Source organism: Rhinatrema bivittatum, chromosome 6 (genome assembly GCF_901001135.1).
Source record: "Rhinatrema bivittatum chromosome 6, aRhiBiv1.1, whole genome shotgun sequence".
Lineage (NCBI taxonomy): Eukaryota > Metazoa > Chordata > Amphibia > Gymnophiona > Rhinatrematidae > Rhinatrema > Rhinatrema bivittatum.
Window position 1 is genome coordinate 99,894,763 of NC_042620.1, and position 16,911 is coordinate 99,911,673.

General features: G+C 42.8%; 1 protein-coding gene across 1 annotated transcript in view; it reads left to right on the top strand.

Moving 5' to 3' along the window:
• The window catches only part of LOC115093624 (sodium channel protein type 2 subunit alpha-like), a 279,971-nt gene that overhangs the window by 240,886 nt on the left and 22,174 nt on the right, over positions 1–16,911 (top strand). Inside the window, exons 22-24 of the mRNA XM_029605640.1 lie at positions 1,508–1,789; positions 4,271–4,324; positions 7,585–7,722. Of these exons, the coding sequence (XP_029461500.1) occupies positions 1,508–1,789; positions 4,271–4,324; positions 7,585–7,722 (474 nt within the window). The remainder of the gene's footprint in view (positions 1–1,507; positions 1,790–4,270; positions 4,325–7,584; positions 7,723–16,911) is intronic.

Here is a 16,911-nt window from a genome sequence, read left to right on the forward strand (position 1 = left end):
GTGTATTCCTCACTAAGGCAAGCTGTGAATCATAAGGCATTGTCTGTAAATTAGGGATGTGAATCGTTTTTTGACGATTTAAAATATCGTCTGATATATTTTAAATCGTCAAAAAATCGTTAGGGCCACGATACAATACCAATTCCCCCGATTTATCGTTAAAAAATCGTAAATCGGGGGAAGGGGGAGGGCAGGAAAACCGGCACACTAAAACCCCCTAAAACCCACCCCCGACCCTTTAAATTAAATCCCCCACCCTCCCGAACCCCCCCCCCCAATGCTTTAAATTACCTGGGGATCCGGCGGTGGTCCAGAACGGCGGCGGTCAGGAACGGCCCCCTCAATAGAATCGTGTTGTCTTCAGCCGGCGCCATTTTTCAAAATGGCCGCCGCAATATGGCGGCGGCCATAGACAAAAACGATTCGACGCAGGAGGTCGTTCCGGACCCCCGCTGGACTTTTGGCAAGACTTGTGGGGGTCAGGAGGCCCCCCCCAGCTGGCCAAAATTTTCCTGGGAGTCCAGCGGGGTTCCGGGAGCGATTTCTTGCCGCGAATCGTTTTCGTACGGAAAATGGCGCCGGCAGGAGATCAACTGCAGGAGGTCGTTCAGCGGCGGTCCGGAACCCCCGCTGAACGACCTCCTGCAGTCGATCTCCTGACGGCGCCATTTTCCGTACGAAAACGATTCGTGGCAAGAAATCGCTCCCGGAACCCCGCTGGACTCCCAGGAAAATTTTGGCCAGCTTGGGGGGGCCTCCTGACCCCCACAAGACTTGCCAAAAGTCCAGCGGGGGTCCGGAACGACCTCCTGCGTCGAATTGTTTTTGTCTATGGCCGCCGCCATTTTGCGGCGGCCATTTTGAAAAATGGCGCCGGTTGAAGACAACACGATTCTATTGAGGGGGCCGTTCCGGACCGCCGCCATTCTAGACCACCGCCGGATCCCCAGGTAATTTAAAGCATTTGGGGGGGGGGTTTGGGAGGGTGGGGGATTTAATTTAAAGGGTTGGGGTGGGTTTTAGGGGGGTTTAGTGTGCCGGCTCACGATTTTAACGATTTTTCACGATAGTTTACACACCCAAACGGCAACAATACGATTCCCTCCCCCTCCCAGCCGAAATCGATCGTTAAGACGATCGAGGACACGATTCACATCTCTACTGTAAATTGCTTGTGCCAGAAGTCATTCTTTTATCTAGTGTGCCGCAATTCAGTGACTTTTATTTTACCACAACCAGATTTTCCTTTACTTTTTATTATTTGCTCTTTCTTATTTATTATCTACACTTGTATAGATTTCTTTGCTTTTGCCATTTCATTACATTTATACTTCCTCTTTATTTCTTAGAATGTGAGGAAATAAAATTTTCCACATGCACAGTGTGCTATATATGGGAATGTGTTTTTAGAAATGAAAATTCAGTATAAGAAAATATTGTTCTTCTTTTTAATTGATATATTCCTATATAATTCTGTCTAAACCTTTTTGCTTTATTTCCATATTAGGTGGTTGTGAATGCCCTTATTGGAGCAATTCCATCCATCATGAATGTGCTTCTTGTTTGCCTTATATTTTGGCTGATTTTCAGCATAATGGGAGTGAATCTATTTGCTGGCAAATACTACCATTGTGTTAATACCACCACTGGTGAGATGTTACTAGACACAGTAGTGAACAATGAAAGTGAATGTTTCATGCTCATAAATCTCAATGAAAGCGCCCGATGGAAAAACGTGAAAGTAAATTTTGATAACGTGGGAGCTGGATATCTTGCTCTTCTCCAAGTAGTAAGTAAACATATATCATATATGCGTGGCCTATGTTTTCTACAAAAATGTGTTTGCATACAAGCTTAAATCTCAGATTTTCAACACAAAATAGATATGTTTAGCACAGTGGAGTTAAGCTAGCAAATGGCATTTAAAGCTAGGAATGTCTTTCAATAGTCTTAAACTTGAACTGAAAGATTAGAAGCAGTAAATTTATCATAATTTATAGCAAGAAGAAAACTATCACCAGCTCAAGTCCCCATGTGAAATCAAGAGTGGGCCCGTCCAATCGCTCAGTGGTAACGCTTCCCAGCTCAGGTTTTCTGCTACTTTGTCAGGATGGGAATGCTATGAAGGTGGCGCCCCTTGGAGGGGAGGAGTCAAAGATATCATGCAAATTTGATACTTAGTGGCTAGTTTTAAGGTTGATGATTCCAGAGTTCTAAAAGGAAGCTTGGACCCTCACTGCAATGACTGGACCAAAATAAGAGCATATATCCCTGGGTAATTGCAAGTGATGGCTCACAGCATCAGATCCCAGCCCTGATTCCAAATGGGATGGAAGCCAAAAGGATTTCTGTAAGGCCTTTGACATGGTTCTGCACATGAGACTTACAAAATAAATTGAGTGCCCTTGGTATGGGAACTAGAGTGGCTGACTGGGTTAGAAACTGGCTGAGTGGGAGATGATAAAGGGTAGAATTAAATGGAGTTTACTCTGAGGAGGAGGGATTTACTAGTGCTGTCCCTCAGGGATTAGTCCTAAGACTGGTTCTTTTCAACATTTTTGTGAGCGACATAGCAGAAGGTTTGTCAGGAAAGATTTGTCTTTTTGTGGGTGATACCAAAATCTATAACAGGGTGGACAGCCAAGAAGGTGTGGAAAACATAGGGCAAGATCTAACAAAGTTTGAGGAATGGTCTAGAGATTGTCAGCTAAGATTTAATGCTAAAAAATTCAGAGTAATACATTTAGGCTGCAGAAACCCAAGGGAGAGGTACAGTGTTGGAGGTGAAATTTTTCTAACTCAAAGGAAGGGTGGGATCTGGGGGTGATTGTATCTAATGATCTTAATTAAGCTAGCCAAACAGGTGGATAAAGCAACAGCAAAAGCCAGAAAGATATTTGGCTGCATAGGGAGAGACATGGTCAGCAGAAAAATGTAGGTGATATTGCCCTTGTATAGGTCCCTGATGAGACCTCATTTGGAATACTGTATACAATTCTGGATACCACAACTTCAAAAGGATGAAAACCGATTAGAGTCATCTAGTAGGTGACTATTAAAATGATCAGTGGTCTTTGTTCTAAAGCATATGGGGCTAGACTTAAAGATCTAAACATGTATACCCTAGAGGAAAGGTGAGATTTGGGAGATATGATAGAGATTTAAATATCGAAAAGGTTTCCATGCGCAGGAGGCAGGCCTCTTGTGTACAGAAAGGAGGCTCTAGAACAAGGGGTTATGGGATGAGGGTGAAAGGCTTAAACTCAGGAGTAACTTAGGAAAAATTTCTTTACAGAAACAGTAGTGGGTATGTGGAATGATCTCCCAGTGGAGGTGATGAAGACAAAAACGGGATCTGAATTCAAAAAAACATGGGCTAAATACAGGCGATCTCTGTGGGAGTGATGAGAATTGTAAGGGCTATATAAATTGGACAGATGGATAGACTAGATGGTCCATATGATCTTTTTCTGCCATAATGTTTCTATGTTTCTATGAAAAGGAGGAAACTGACTGGTAACAAAAGAAACCAAGAACATTTAAAGGAGCATTCATTCAGTGCTTCAATGTGATAGTACTATTTGATGTCAGACATTATGAGGACAATTTTTTAAGCCATTTACCCTGATAAATAGTGATTTGGCCAGATAAATTGACCTGTCTGAACATTTCTCTCCTCTGCCTGGTAAAATATTTGTGCAGGCTTCCACAGCACGTATGTCATTTCCAAGGGGATAGCTAGGTGGAGGAATTAAAATAGCATATGATTCAAAGCATGCAGTATATAGCATTGTTTCCCACCAGTAATGATAATGCATATGCAAATTAACTCACCCCCCAAAAAATTTATTTAAATGTTCTCACTTAGGTATTTGCGCTGGGTGAACTATCCAGTATTTATACTTCTGAGACTTAATGCTGCCTACCTAATGCTGCAAAGTTGAGTGAACTTAACATTCTTAAATGAATGGTGTTAATGTGGGAATGCAGGTCCGAACCCTCCACCTCCCATCCCCATCCCAAAGATCAGAGATAGAGCTCTGAGCGCTCACCTCATGCTCATCCCCAAAGATCAAAGATTGACCTCCAGATTCTCACCAACGCACCTCTATTCCTTCCTTAATATTTAAAATGGAACTCTGGGCCCCTTACTCCCATCTATAACAATCAGATGGTTACCAAAACGCCAAACTAAAGAAGGGGCTTCACTTCTATACTTTTCTGAATCTATATTCCTACTGTTTTATTAGAAACATATCTTATTTTTTAGGCCACATTTAAAGGATGGATGGATATAATGTACGCTGCTGTTGATTCAAGAAATGTAAGTATAATATATGCTACTGTGCTTGCATTGTGCTAAAAAAAAAAGGTAAGGTGTGGCTCTTTGGCCACATCTTCCTTTGGAATCCCCCAACAGAGACACTCAGTCTTTCTGACCTATCTATTTGAACGATCAAGTAAGGACTATAAGATATACACACTGGGATCTAGGGGTATGCATTCGTTCCCTATGAATTGGTAATCTGCAACGTATAGGGCCATATTCATTGTATTCGTGGGGAAGCAAAACGTATCACGAGTCCCCACGAATACAACGAATCTTCGCCGAATTATTCGGCCGTCTAAAGGAGCCAATTTATTCAAAATAGCGTTGATAGCCTTTGACCTACTATGTCACAGGGGCTACCGGTTCCATTGGTCAGCCCCTGTCACATGGCCATAGGTGCCATCTTGTGCTCCTACCATGTGACAGGGGCTGACCAATGGCACCGGTAGCCCTTGTGACATAGTGAGTGCAAAGGCGATCGGCGCCATTTTGAGTACTGGCATCCGATGGCCGGAGTGCAGGAGGTCACTCCTGGACCCCCACTGGACTTTTGGCAAGTCTTGTGTGGGTCAGGAGGGTCCCCCAAGACTTGCCAAAAGTCCCTGGTGGTCCAGCGGGGGTCCGGGAGCGACCTCCTGCACTCAGACCGTCGGCTACCAATATAAAAATGACACCAGTAGCCTTTGCCCATACTATGTCACAGAGGCTACTGGTGCCATTGGTCAGCCCCTGTCACATGGTAGGAACACAAGATGGCGCCGATGGCCATGTGACAGGGGCTGACCAATGGCACCGGTAGCCCCTGTGACATAGTAGGTCAAAGGCTATCGGCGCCATTTTGAAACCGGGACCGAAGGTGTGAGTGCAGGGGATGGCTCCCGGACCCCCCACTGGACCACCATGGAGTTTTGGTAAGTCTTGGGGGGGTCAGGAGGGTGGGGGGTTTGTTTAAATTGGTTTCTTTAGGCTGCTGAATAATTCGGCGAAGATTTGTGTATTCGTGGGGAATCGCGATACGTTTTGCTTCCCCACGAATACAACGAATATGACCACATCCGTTGTGTATTGCCAATACGTAGGGACCAAATACACACCCCTACCGTTGGTGCTTCAAGTACTCAATTAATGTTGCACTATGTAAGTCAGTGCAAACCAGTCGCTTTTGTAAAGCCACCATTTCAGACCAACTCTGTGCTAGCCCTTCCTGAGGATTTTCAGAAAACTGGGACAATCCCTTTAGAGCTTCATTTAAATGATCTTGAGAAAAGCTAAAGGTACTTTCCCATTGAATGTGAGATATTGTGATGGCAAATAGAAAGTACAATTATATAAAGAAAAAAGCCTTAACAAGCAATACAATTTGACAATCAAAATGCAAAAAGACGTATTTACCAAAAATTATGATTATAATCTAAGGGATCTTCATACAAACCCCTCACTTTGATATCTTTTAGAGCCTTACATTTTAATCATAATTTTTGGTAAATTCTCCATTTTTCTAGGACATACAGTACGTTTCAATTTATAGGGTTAATGGGTTAGACCATTTTGAAAGCCTTAATTTGGACTCCCTCTACTCTATCTACAGTATATCATTTTGGAGATCTGGCCTCCAGAACTGGACACAGTACTCTTGATAAGGCCTCTGTAAATGACCTGTACAGAGGCAATGCCACATGCTTTTTACTACTGATAATCTCTCTCCCAGTGTACTCTTGCATTCCCCCAGCTCTCACTATTGCACTGTCACATTTTTTGGCTAGTTTGTGATCATCAGATATGATAATCCTGAGATCTGTCTCCTAATTGGTGCACATCATGGCTGTCTCCTCCAGTTATACTACTTTCTTGGATTTCTGCACTCCAAATGCATGATACTACAATTTATCATATTACTTTTTAGATGCCATTCTTGCTCCTTCTGCAGTAGCCACCCTATTATAGATACTTTTATCATCTGAAGAAAGACAAACCATCCCAACTATCCCCTTTGCAATATAACTTCTAAAAATATTGAACACTGAAACTGAATTTAGGATTTATCCCTGAGGCAATTCACCAATACCCTTTCTTTCTTTGAACTCCATTTACCATTACTCTCTGTTGCCTATCACTTGACCTGTTCCAAGCTAAGATTACCACCTTAGGATCCACCTTGTGGCTTCTCAGCTTATTTATGAACCTTCTGTGTGGAACAGTGACAAAACTCTTACATGGGAATAGAGGAAAGAGTGAAAGATAGACAGAGATATGTGTGGAAGACTGGGATGATTATGGAGAAGGAAGGAAGGTGCTGAGAGATTGGAGGGCCTGAAAAGACAGAGATCAGTCCTATTTATTTTTCCCCATTTCCAATCCTGCCAGGCTATCTTCATTAACCTTTGCACCTGCTTGTTGACTAAGTCCCGTAGCACTAGGTGGGCAATTCCAGTCCTCAAGGGTCACAAACCAGTCAGGTTTTCAGGATATCCCTAATGAATATGCATGAGAGAGATTTGCAAGCGCACTGCCTCAGCTGTATGAAAATCTATTTTATGCATATTCATTAGGGATGTCCTGAAAACCCAACTGCTTTGCGGCCCTCGAAGACCAGAATTGCCCACCCCTGTCACAGTAAACCCACCAGATTTCTAAAAAAATTGAAAAATGATCTTTTCACCCCTGTCATTGCTCAGCTGTTTGTATCCTCCATGGCAGAGGAGATATTCTGTCAGGTCATACCAACCCAGAACGTTTTGAACTTGTTTCCTTCTCCTTATTGGGAAAAAATAGAAAGTGGAAGCTGCGGTTGGACCCAACCTAGAACCCTTGGTTAGAAAATTACCACTGCTCCATGGCCAAAGTAATTTTGTATGTGTGTTGGGGGAGGGGGGAGGGGGGTTCTATTCATATCAATTCATAACATTTTAAAAGGTTATTTGAGTTCCTTTCTAAAGTAGTATTGTGTTATATAGGAAATGTGTTTCTCTAATCTCAATTTCTCTATTTTGTTATGCATTCAAATGCAATATAGGTTTTGCTGGTAACAGACACAAGCAATTACATTTATTTTTAAATACGTCTTCACAAGAAAACCCATGTTTCAGGCCATATATATATATATATATATATAGTATAAGGATAATAGAAAAAAAATGACAAACATGTTAAGACTTTCCCCTAGGACACACATGGTTTTTCCATTTATCATAAATGATTAAATGTATTTACAGATAAATAATACTGATGCTCTAACCTTTTAACATTTTGTGCAGTTATATTCCCAGCCAAAATATGAGGACAACTTGTATATGTACCTTTACTTTGTGATCTTCATCATCTTTGGGTCATTCTTCACCTTAAACCTCTTCATTGGTGTCATCATTGACAATTTCAACCAGCAAAAAAAGAAGATAAGTATTTTATATGCTTGGTTTCTAATTTTAAAAGAGAAATTTAGCTAAATGTTTGATCAAAATGGTGATACACCACTTATATAAATATTTATTAAACTGATATTTTAAGGAACTAATTGAAAGTTATATGAAAATTCATCATATTGGCTGAATGTTGTTTCTATTATACCATATGTACATTTTGTTTATTATTTGAAAAATTTCTTGAGTCCAATTACAATGGAACAATGAAATGGTTAAATTAGATTTGGATCTCTCAGTTCCACTTAGAAACATAGAAACATAGAAACATAGAAACATAGAAATGACGGCAGAAGAAGACCAAATGGCTCATCCAGTCTGCCCAGCAAGCTTCCCTCTTTCTTCTCCCATACTTATCTGTTTCTCTTAGCTCTTGGTTCTAATTCCCTTCCACCCCCGCCATTAATGTAGAGAGCGGTGGAGGAGCTGCATCCAAGTGAAATATCTAGCTTGATTAGTTAGAGGTAGTAGGGGTAGTAACCGCCGCAATAAGCAAGCTACACCCATGCTTATTTGTTTTTACCCAGATTATGTTATACAGCCCTTATTGGTTGTTTATCTTCTCCCCTGCCGTTGAAGCAGGGAGCTATGCTGGATATGCGTGAGGTATCAGTTTTTTTCTTCTCCCCTGCCGTTGAAGCAGAGAGCTATGCTGGATATGCATCGAAAGTGAAGTATCAGGCACATTTGGTTTGGGGTAGTAACCGCCATGGCAAGCCAGCTACTCCCCGCTTTGTGAGTGTGAATCCTTTTTTCTTCTCCCCTGCCGTTGAAGTTATGCTGGATATGCGTAAAGTATCAGTTTTTCTTTTCCCCTGCCGTTGAAGCAGAGAGCTATGCTGGATATGCGTCGAGAGTGAAGTATCAGGTACATTTGGTTTGGGGTAGTAACCGCCGTAACAAGCCAGCTACTCCCCGCTTTGTGAGTGCGAACCCTTTTTTCTTCTCCCCTGCCGTTTAAGCAGAGAGCTCTGCTGGATGTGTGAAGTAACAGTTTTTCTTTTCCCCTGCTGTTGAAGCAGAGAACTATGCTGGATATGCATTGAAAGTGAAGTATAAGAATGGAGTGATCAAGCTAGTTGAAAGGCATCAGGAATAGAGGAAGGTGGAGGTAGTAATTTGGATATTTGGTTTGGGGTAGTAACCGCCGTAACAAGCCAGCTACTCCCGTCTTTGTGAGTGCAAATCCTTTTTTCCACAAGGGGGGATTAATATGACATATAAAACTTTAGTTCAGTTCTGGTTCTCATTCCCTGTATTATGTAGATTTTTACCTTCTGTGTGTGTATATGGCTGTGTGTAATTTTAAATACCTACAATACCTGAGTGGAATCTGCTTTGAAGTGCCCAAATGTAAAATATAAATTAAATAAATACAAAAAAATTAACATAGTATTTTATAACCCACGCATGTAACATATGCGAGTTTACTATAAGCCAGATGGCTAGGTAAAATAGAACACACCTCCACAATACACCACCGAAATCAAAATCCAAAGTCACAAAAATCAGATCCAGTTTCTCTTCAACTCAAAACAGGTCAGATCTTCAGGATAGGTACTCCTTCCACCCCAGCCTTCCCAGTACCTGATTGCTAGCTGTAATCTTTTCCTCAGAGACTCCTTGTCTGTCTCTCTCTCTCTCTTTCCTTTAGAGTCTCGGGCTGATTGTAGTTGAATTAGTCTCTCACTCTGGTAGACTTTCACAGGCAGGCTGTCCTTCCTCTGGCACCTCACTGTACACTCATGTAAGCCCTTTTTTGAAGGATTGTTGCTCCTAAGGACACATAACTAATTTATATCTTCAGGGCTGCTCTGGCTAGCAATTCCATCCCATGTTTGACTCTCAATCAATGGAGGAGGATTCTTTTTATGGAGGTAAACTCTTGTTTCTGGCCCAGATGATGAGAAAAAAACCCTCAGTGTGTATGTAGTCATTTGGTGCTTCCCAAGAGGTGAGAGGCTGAAATAACCAAGTCTGGGTGTTAAATAAAATAGTTTATTGATTAATATTCATAAATTAAAGTCCATTATCCAGAAGTATTAATTTACATCTGACTGATGGTACAGATGTAATTCTGGGTAGGTAGGTGTCCTTTTACCAGACTTCTGGATGGAGCCCATGGTGATCTTCTGGATGGCTATGGGTATGCCCAACTTTACTGAAAAATCCTGCCTTTGAACATATTCTTCTCAGATACCCCACCCATCCTGGTCCTGTAATTGTAGAGATCTGGATGAGGTCTCCTGCTCTTATTCTTCCTTCTTTAAAGATTCTTTCATTCTTATTTTCTGATCTTTCTGGGGAACTTCTCTAGGGAAAAAGTTAATGGGATCAGGCAAGTTCTCCACTCTGAAATCCCAGTGGGGAAGGGGGATCCAAAATCATCCCCACTCTTCTTAAGTCCAAAAAATACTTCTTAAAGCTTAAACTGGATATCTCGTCTGCCTTCACTGTCTCTCGCAGCAGGATCGATCACTGATGCTTGCCCACCTAGGGTTTAGAGTAGGCTCACAGGTCTTTGGTCCCCTGGTGAGAACTCTTTTGTCCCTAAAGGGTATGAGGCTTACATTTCTATCTCCCTGTATATTATAAGAAGGATGTTCAGGCAGGGAGTGCACTGGAAAGTATCACTTTTAAATAAGCTCCTTTGGGTGAAGCTGGGAGTCCCCACCATAGTGTGTGAAAAATACATCTTTACTCCTTGATTGCTTCTTCAAACTGAACCCCTAAGTGTATTAAAATGGCTGGGCTAAATAGTATTCAAGCATCCAATCCAGACTCTACAGGTGAGATGGACTAAGGGGTATGAATGGCTCTTTACAAAGTGTTAAATTACAGGGACAGTGACATTTGATGGCCAGATTGGAAGGGTCTGCCACACTCATCCCCAGGACCTTCTTTACTCCACAATTATCTGTATCTCCAGGAAGTCTTATCCTAGATTCTTTCTTCTTAAACTTCTCTGAGCCTGAAGTGAAAAACCCCTGGTTCTCCTCTAAGAGATAAGAACATAAGAACATGCCATACTGGGTCAGACCAAGGGTCCATCAAGCCCAGCATCCTGTTTCCAACAGTGGCCAATCCAGGCCATAAGAACCTGGCAGGTACCCAAAAACTAAGTCTATTCCATGTTACCGTTGCTAGTAATTTATTTATTTATTTTTTTTTAACTTTTCTATACCGACGTTCATGTATAAAATACATATCACATCAGTTTACAATGCAACAGCAAAATTCGCTCGGGGCAATACAATGAACAGGGGATACAATAAACAGTGGTGAGGGGGTAATAAACTTTACAAGTAACAGCTGAATTGAGAACTGAACAAAGAGAGCAATGAACTGCGAAATTTGCACAGTGCGATACAAGGACCAAGGGGTATGATTAACTGTAGCGAGGGGATTATCAAATCTTTATAAGTAATATCAGAATTGAGAACTGAGAGGATCCTAGGTTGAAGCGTTGAGCGACTAGCATTTGAATGCAATAAGGTCAAGTGACAAGGCCCAGCCGTAAAGGTCAGAAGTGAACCAAGGGCCATCCTTAAATTACCAAAATTACAATAAACTTAAAGAATTGAATGACATAGCTTAAGTAAGATAGGGAGTAAAACTGATGTACAGCTAGACATAAAGGAGCTTGAATACACAGATTTTTAACGGAGAGGGTCCCAGATTGGGAGCTGTTGAATCCACTAAAATGCGGATTACAGTGAGCGAACATATGCGTGATATGGGAAGAAGAGGTTGTGGAGAATAAACAACAGTAAGAGCAAAAGTCCGACTGAAAGAGAGGGTATGTTAAGTGTCCGTAAAGGCTTGGCTGAATAGCCATGTTTTGAGGGGGGTTTTTTTTAATGCAGATGGGCACGGTTCTTGTCTGAGATCGGGTGAAAGCGCATTCCATTGATGGGGTCCTGCTGTCGATAAGGCACGCTTCCTTAAGGATGTTTTCGCTTGGGGGGCATACAATGAGTCTTTGTAGGCTCTTCTGATCGGTCTAGATGAGGTATGCGGTCTTAGATGGATAGTTGAATTGAGAGAGGTAAGGTTGTGCTTAGCTTTGTGTATAATTGTGAGGACTTTGAAGAGAATCCTGGATTTAATGGGCAGCCAATGGAGGAACTGAAGGGTGGGGGTGATGTGATCCCTTTTTTTGGTGTTGGTGAGAATCCTAGCTGCTGAATTCTGCACCATCTGGAGCGGTTTGATGGTGTTAGCAGGGAGACCGAGAAGAAGGGAGTTGCAATAGTCAAGTTTCGACAGAATGATGGATTGCAGCACCATTCTGAAGTCACGGAAGTAAAGGAGTGGTTTTAGTTTCTTAAGGACTTGCAGTTTGTAAAAGCATTCCTTTGTGGTAGTGTTAACAAATTTCTTTAGGTTAAGCTGGTTGTCCAAGATAACGCCTGGGTCTCTAACGGCTGGGGAGTGATTTATGTTTGCGTTGGATAATTGGGAAGAGAAAGGTGAGGAAGGATGAGAGTTGGGGGCCTTCTTGAGAGATGATAAGAATCTCCGTCTTGTTGGTGTTGAGGACCAAGTTGATGCTGGAAAGAAGGTGGATAATTGACTGCAGGCAGTTGTTCCAGTGGTTAAGGGTTTTTTGAAGAGAAGGGTATGTCCAGGAATGATAGATTACAGATTACTAGTTATAGTTCTGAAATAAGGCTGGGATGAATACTATCAGGTTCCTGTGATTTTATTGATTTATTATTTTACTGTTGTAGAAAATACATACATATCTATTTATTTATTACTCTTTAGTTTACTCTACTACATGATTTGCTTGGGTTGCATTTACATCCTTATTCTCTTTCACTGCAGCCTCTTGTGGGGCAAACAAGGGCTGTTCTGATTTTGAAGCAGGCAGGGCAGTTATACTACCAGCGGGCTCCAGATTTTCAGGACAGGTGATCCAATCCTGCTTTTATGCCACTACCTGCATAAACTTGTAGTTCTGATGTCCTCATCGATCTCCCTCTAGAAAGTCCAGGCACGTGGAGTAAAACCAGGGCTGAATCAGCCTGGGCCTTCCCTGGCAACCTCAGTCATTCCGGCAGTGAGCCTCTTTACCCCTTACAGGGCCCGGACTCTCAGTAATAGCGGTGGTTATTATCTAAGTCAACTTAATTAATAGCAGGTAATGGACTTCTCGTCCAAGAACTTATCCAATCCTTTTTTAAACACAGCTACATTAACTGCACTAACAACATCCTCTGGCAACAAATTCCAGAGTTTAATTGTGCGTTGAGTAAAAAAGAACTTTCTCTGATTAGTTTTAAATGTGCCACATGCTAACTTCATGGAGTGCCCCCTAGTCTTTCTGTTATCCAAAAGAGTAAATAACTGATTCACATCTACCCATTCTAGACCTCTCATGATTTTAAACACCTCTACCATATCCCGCCTCAGCCGTCTCTTCTCCAAGCTGAAAAGTCCTAACCTCTTTAGTCTTTCCTCATAGGGGAGCTGTTCCATTCCCCTTATCATTTTGGTAGCCCTTCTCTGTACCTTCTCCATCGCAATTATATCTTTTTTGAGATGCAGCGACCAGAATTGTACATAGTATTCAAGGTGCGGTCTCACCATTGAGCGATACAGAGGCATTATGAGATTTTCCGTTTTATTCACCATTCCCTTTCTAATAATTCCCAACATTCTGTTTGCTTTTTTGACTACCGCAGCACACTGAACCGACGATTTCAATGTGTTATCCACTATGATGACTAGATCTCTTTCTTGGGTTTTAGCACCTAATTTGGAACCTAACATTGTGTAACTATAGCATGGGTTATTTTTTCCTATATGCATCACCTTGCACTTATCCACATTAAATTTCATCTGCCATTTTGATGCCCAATTTTCCAGTCTCACAAGGTCTTCCTGCAATTTATCACAATCTGCTTGTGATTTAACTACTCTGAACAATTTTGTATCATCTGCAAATTTGATTATCTCACTCATATTTCTTTCCAGATCATCTATAAATATTAGGGATGTGAATTGTTTTTGAACGATTAAAATTATCGTCAGATAATTTTAAAATCGTCCAAAATCGTTAGAGTGCAGATACAATACAAATGCCCCCGATTTATCATCAGGGGCATTTGTATTGTATCGTTAAATAGGGCGCGAGAAAACCGGCATACCAAAAAAACCCTAAAACCCACCCCGAACCTTTAAAAGAAATCCCCCACCCTCCCGAACCCCCCCAAAATGCTTAAAATTACCTGGGTCCAGTGGGGGGGTCCCAACGCGATCTCCCTCTCTCTCTCTCTCTCTCTCTCTCTATGGCCATGGCTGCATTGAGAAATGGCGCCGGTGGCCCTTTGCCCTTATCATGTGACAGGGCAAAGGTAGTGCCGGCGCCATTTTGTTTCCTGGCTCCCGACGTCACGCCTGCTGGAGATCGCCCCCGGACCCCCGCTGGACCCCCAGGGACTTTTGGCCAGCTTGGGGGGGAGCCTCCTGACCCCCACAAGACTTGCCAAAAGTCCAGCGGGGGTCTGGGAGCGACCTCCTGCACGCGGGCCGTATTGCCAATCTTCAAAATGGCGCCAGCGCTACCTTTGCCCTCACTATGCCATACAGTAAAAGAACAATTTTCCACAAACTGCTCTACCACCAAGACGAATACTGCTAGACCTATGAGATACAGGGCAAGGAATCTGCTCTTTGCCTCTCCCTAACTACTATCAGGCTGTAAAGCCTGAAATCAAGAGCCCCTGCAACAAACTCCTACTCCAAAATCCAAATAAAAAATGCCACACTTACTTAATCAAGTTGGGTGACCAATCCCATCAACCTTGTAGGAAGTGCTGGAAAAGAATGGTCCATCGGTCTTACTTTCTAAATCCTAGCTTAAAACCTAAGCTAGAGTCAAACCAGAATGAGGACCTGGGGGGAATCTATATATGACCAATTTCTCACATTCAACATCCCATCCTGAGATACATGACTTTCAAAATTCATGGATAATATTGTCTAGTACAGGACATATAATAACAGCATAGAATTTGCTCTAAGCGCTACTAATATCACAACTGGTCATTTCAAGTAAAATAGTAATAACTTTTATATGAATCAGTTTTAAACGTGTTCCATTAATATATGCATTACCTAATAGTCCATCTATTAAGTCCAGGGATGAGCAAAACTTTCATGTGCATTGGCGTTTGTGGTAACCTGGGCAATAGCAGCTTGGGAAACACCCAGGAGGAATATGGAGGCAGACTCTGGGTATTTCCTTTATGTGCAATTTATTTACTGTGCAAAGCAAATCAAAACATGAATGCAGCTCACCTTAAGTTCAGGTAATAAACACATCGAACATAGCAGGTTTTAGCATAGGCTGGATTCCTACCTGCTCTCCGGGGCCTCTCTAACCCTTCTGGACCTTGTCTTCTTATGCTAGGCTGAAGGGATCCTCCTTGGGCCCAGAATCCCTTGCTGGATTGGGGCTTAAGGTGGGCCGGGCCAAATAGCTGTGGCCAGTCCCTTAAGGTGGACTGAGTTACTTTTCTGTACTTTCCCTCACAGCGTTATTATACATATGACCCTAAAATAGGATGACCATGTGCAAATAAACTCATTAGGTATTCATGCTGGATTTACTATCCAACATAAATTCCTAATGAGCCTAATGCAAGCCATTTAATATTAGAAAGTTAATTGGCTGCTGCTATTACCTGCTATTTGCCAGCCTAGCCGGTTGATTTCCTTTAAACTTGTTGCTGTTTCCCGCCGGACCCGACGTCAGAGGGAGGAGCTGCGCCTGACGCCCTTAAATCGGCGTCCCTATGGCGCAGTATCGCCGTCGGCGCGTCGCCAAAGCCGCGTGCCTAAGGGGCACGCGGCTTTGCCCGGCTTCGCCTGGCAGAGGCTGGCACAGGCTGGTCTAGGCTGGATCTTTGTGATCTGAGTTGGAACATTCCTTTGTGATTGCGGTGGTCAAGGAATTAGGAAGAATTTGAACTTTCTGTGCTACTTGCAAGAAGTCGAAGAAAAAAATTAAGGTACTTTTAATTTTTTCTTTATTTGTGTGGCTGCTTATCCTCTTGGTAAATGCCACATACCAAGAGGAAAGCTAAAATGAGAGATTTCCTCAACTCCAACTTTGGACATTAATCAGACATCTATTCAGGACTGTTTTGCAAGGGCCCCCGTGTTGACACCGGGTTGTGAAGTCGCAGGAGATACAGGTCAGGAGCAGGGCCAAATTCTCCAGACTTATGAGACATCTTTAAGCCCCGGTGCCCCAGCAACACCGGAGCCTCCTACTGGGATGATAAGGGGAAAACTTTTGTTTGAGGATCCTAAGCTGGAGATGGCCTTTATGCCAGTGGGCGGTCAGAGGGGGGTAGACTTGGAAGCTCCCCCCCCCCCCCCCTGTTGAATTCTGAATTTCAGAATTCTGGAGAGCACTCTGGTAATTTGACCATATCTCAAGCCCATCCCAGTATGTCTCATATGGAAAAGGGGATGCAAAGAATCCACTCTCGCCACTCTCGCCACTCTTCACACCCCTTCTCCCAAACTCACTAAACTGCGCACTACCAATGAAAGAGCCTTCTCCCTCGCAGGTCCCTCCCTTTGGAACAAGCTACCCTCCTCACTCCGCCAAGAAACCTGCCCCAAAATATTTAAACAGAACCTGAAGACTTGGCTCTTCACCCACTCCTACACTTAACTGCCTGCCTCCTTGCTCCACCCCACCTAGTACAGCTCAACCCCAGGAACCTTTTGCAATGTTATCTTTACTTACCCGTTATATAGCCTGTATATAACATGCTTTGCTGTAGGGGTGTGCATTCGTTTTGAACGCATATGTAAAACGCAACTTATATTTTTAAAAGAGAAAAAAAAGGTTTGAGCAGAAACGCATCACGAGTTCCAACGTATTCAACATATTTCTGTTCAATACGTTGAACCTAAATAAACACTTAAACCCCCCCACCCTCCTGACCCCCCCCCCAAGACTTACCGAAACTCCCTGGTGGTCCAGCGGGGAGTCAGGAAGCCATCCCTGCACTCCTTTGTGATTTCCTCATGGCGCCGATAGCCTGTGTCACAGGGGCTGCCGTGCCATTGGTCAGCCCCTGTCACATGGTCACCGGCGCCATCTTTTGCTCCTACCACGTGACAGGTAGGTCATGTGGC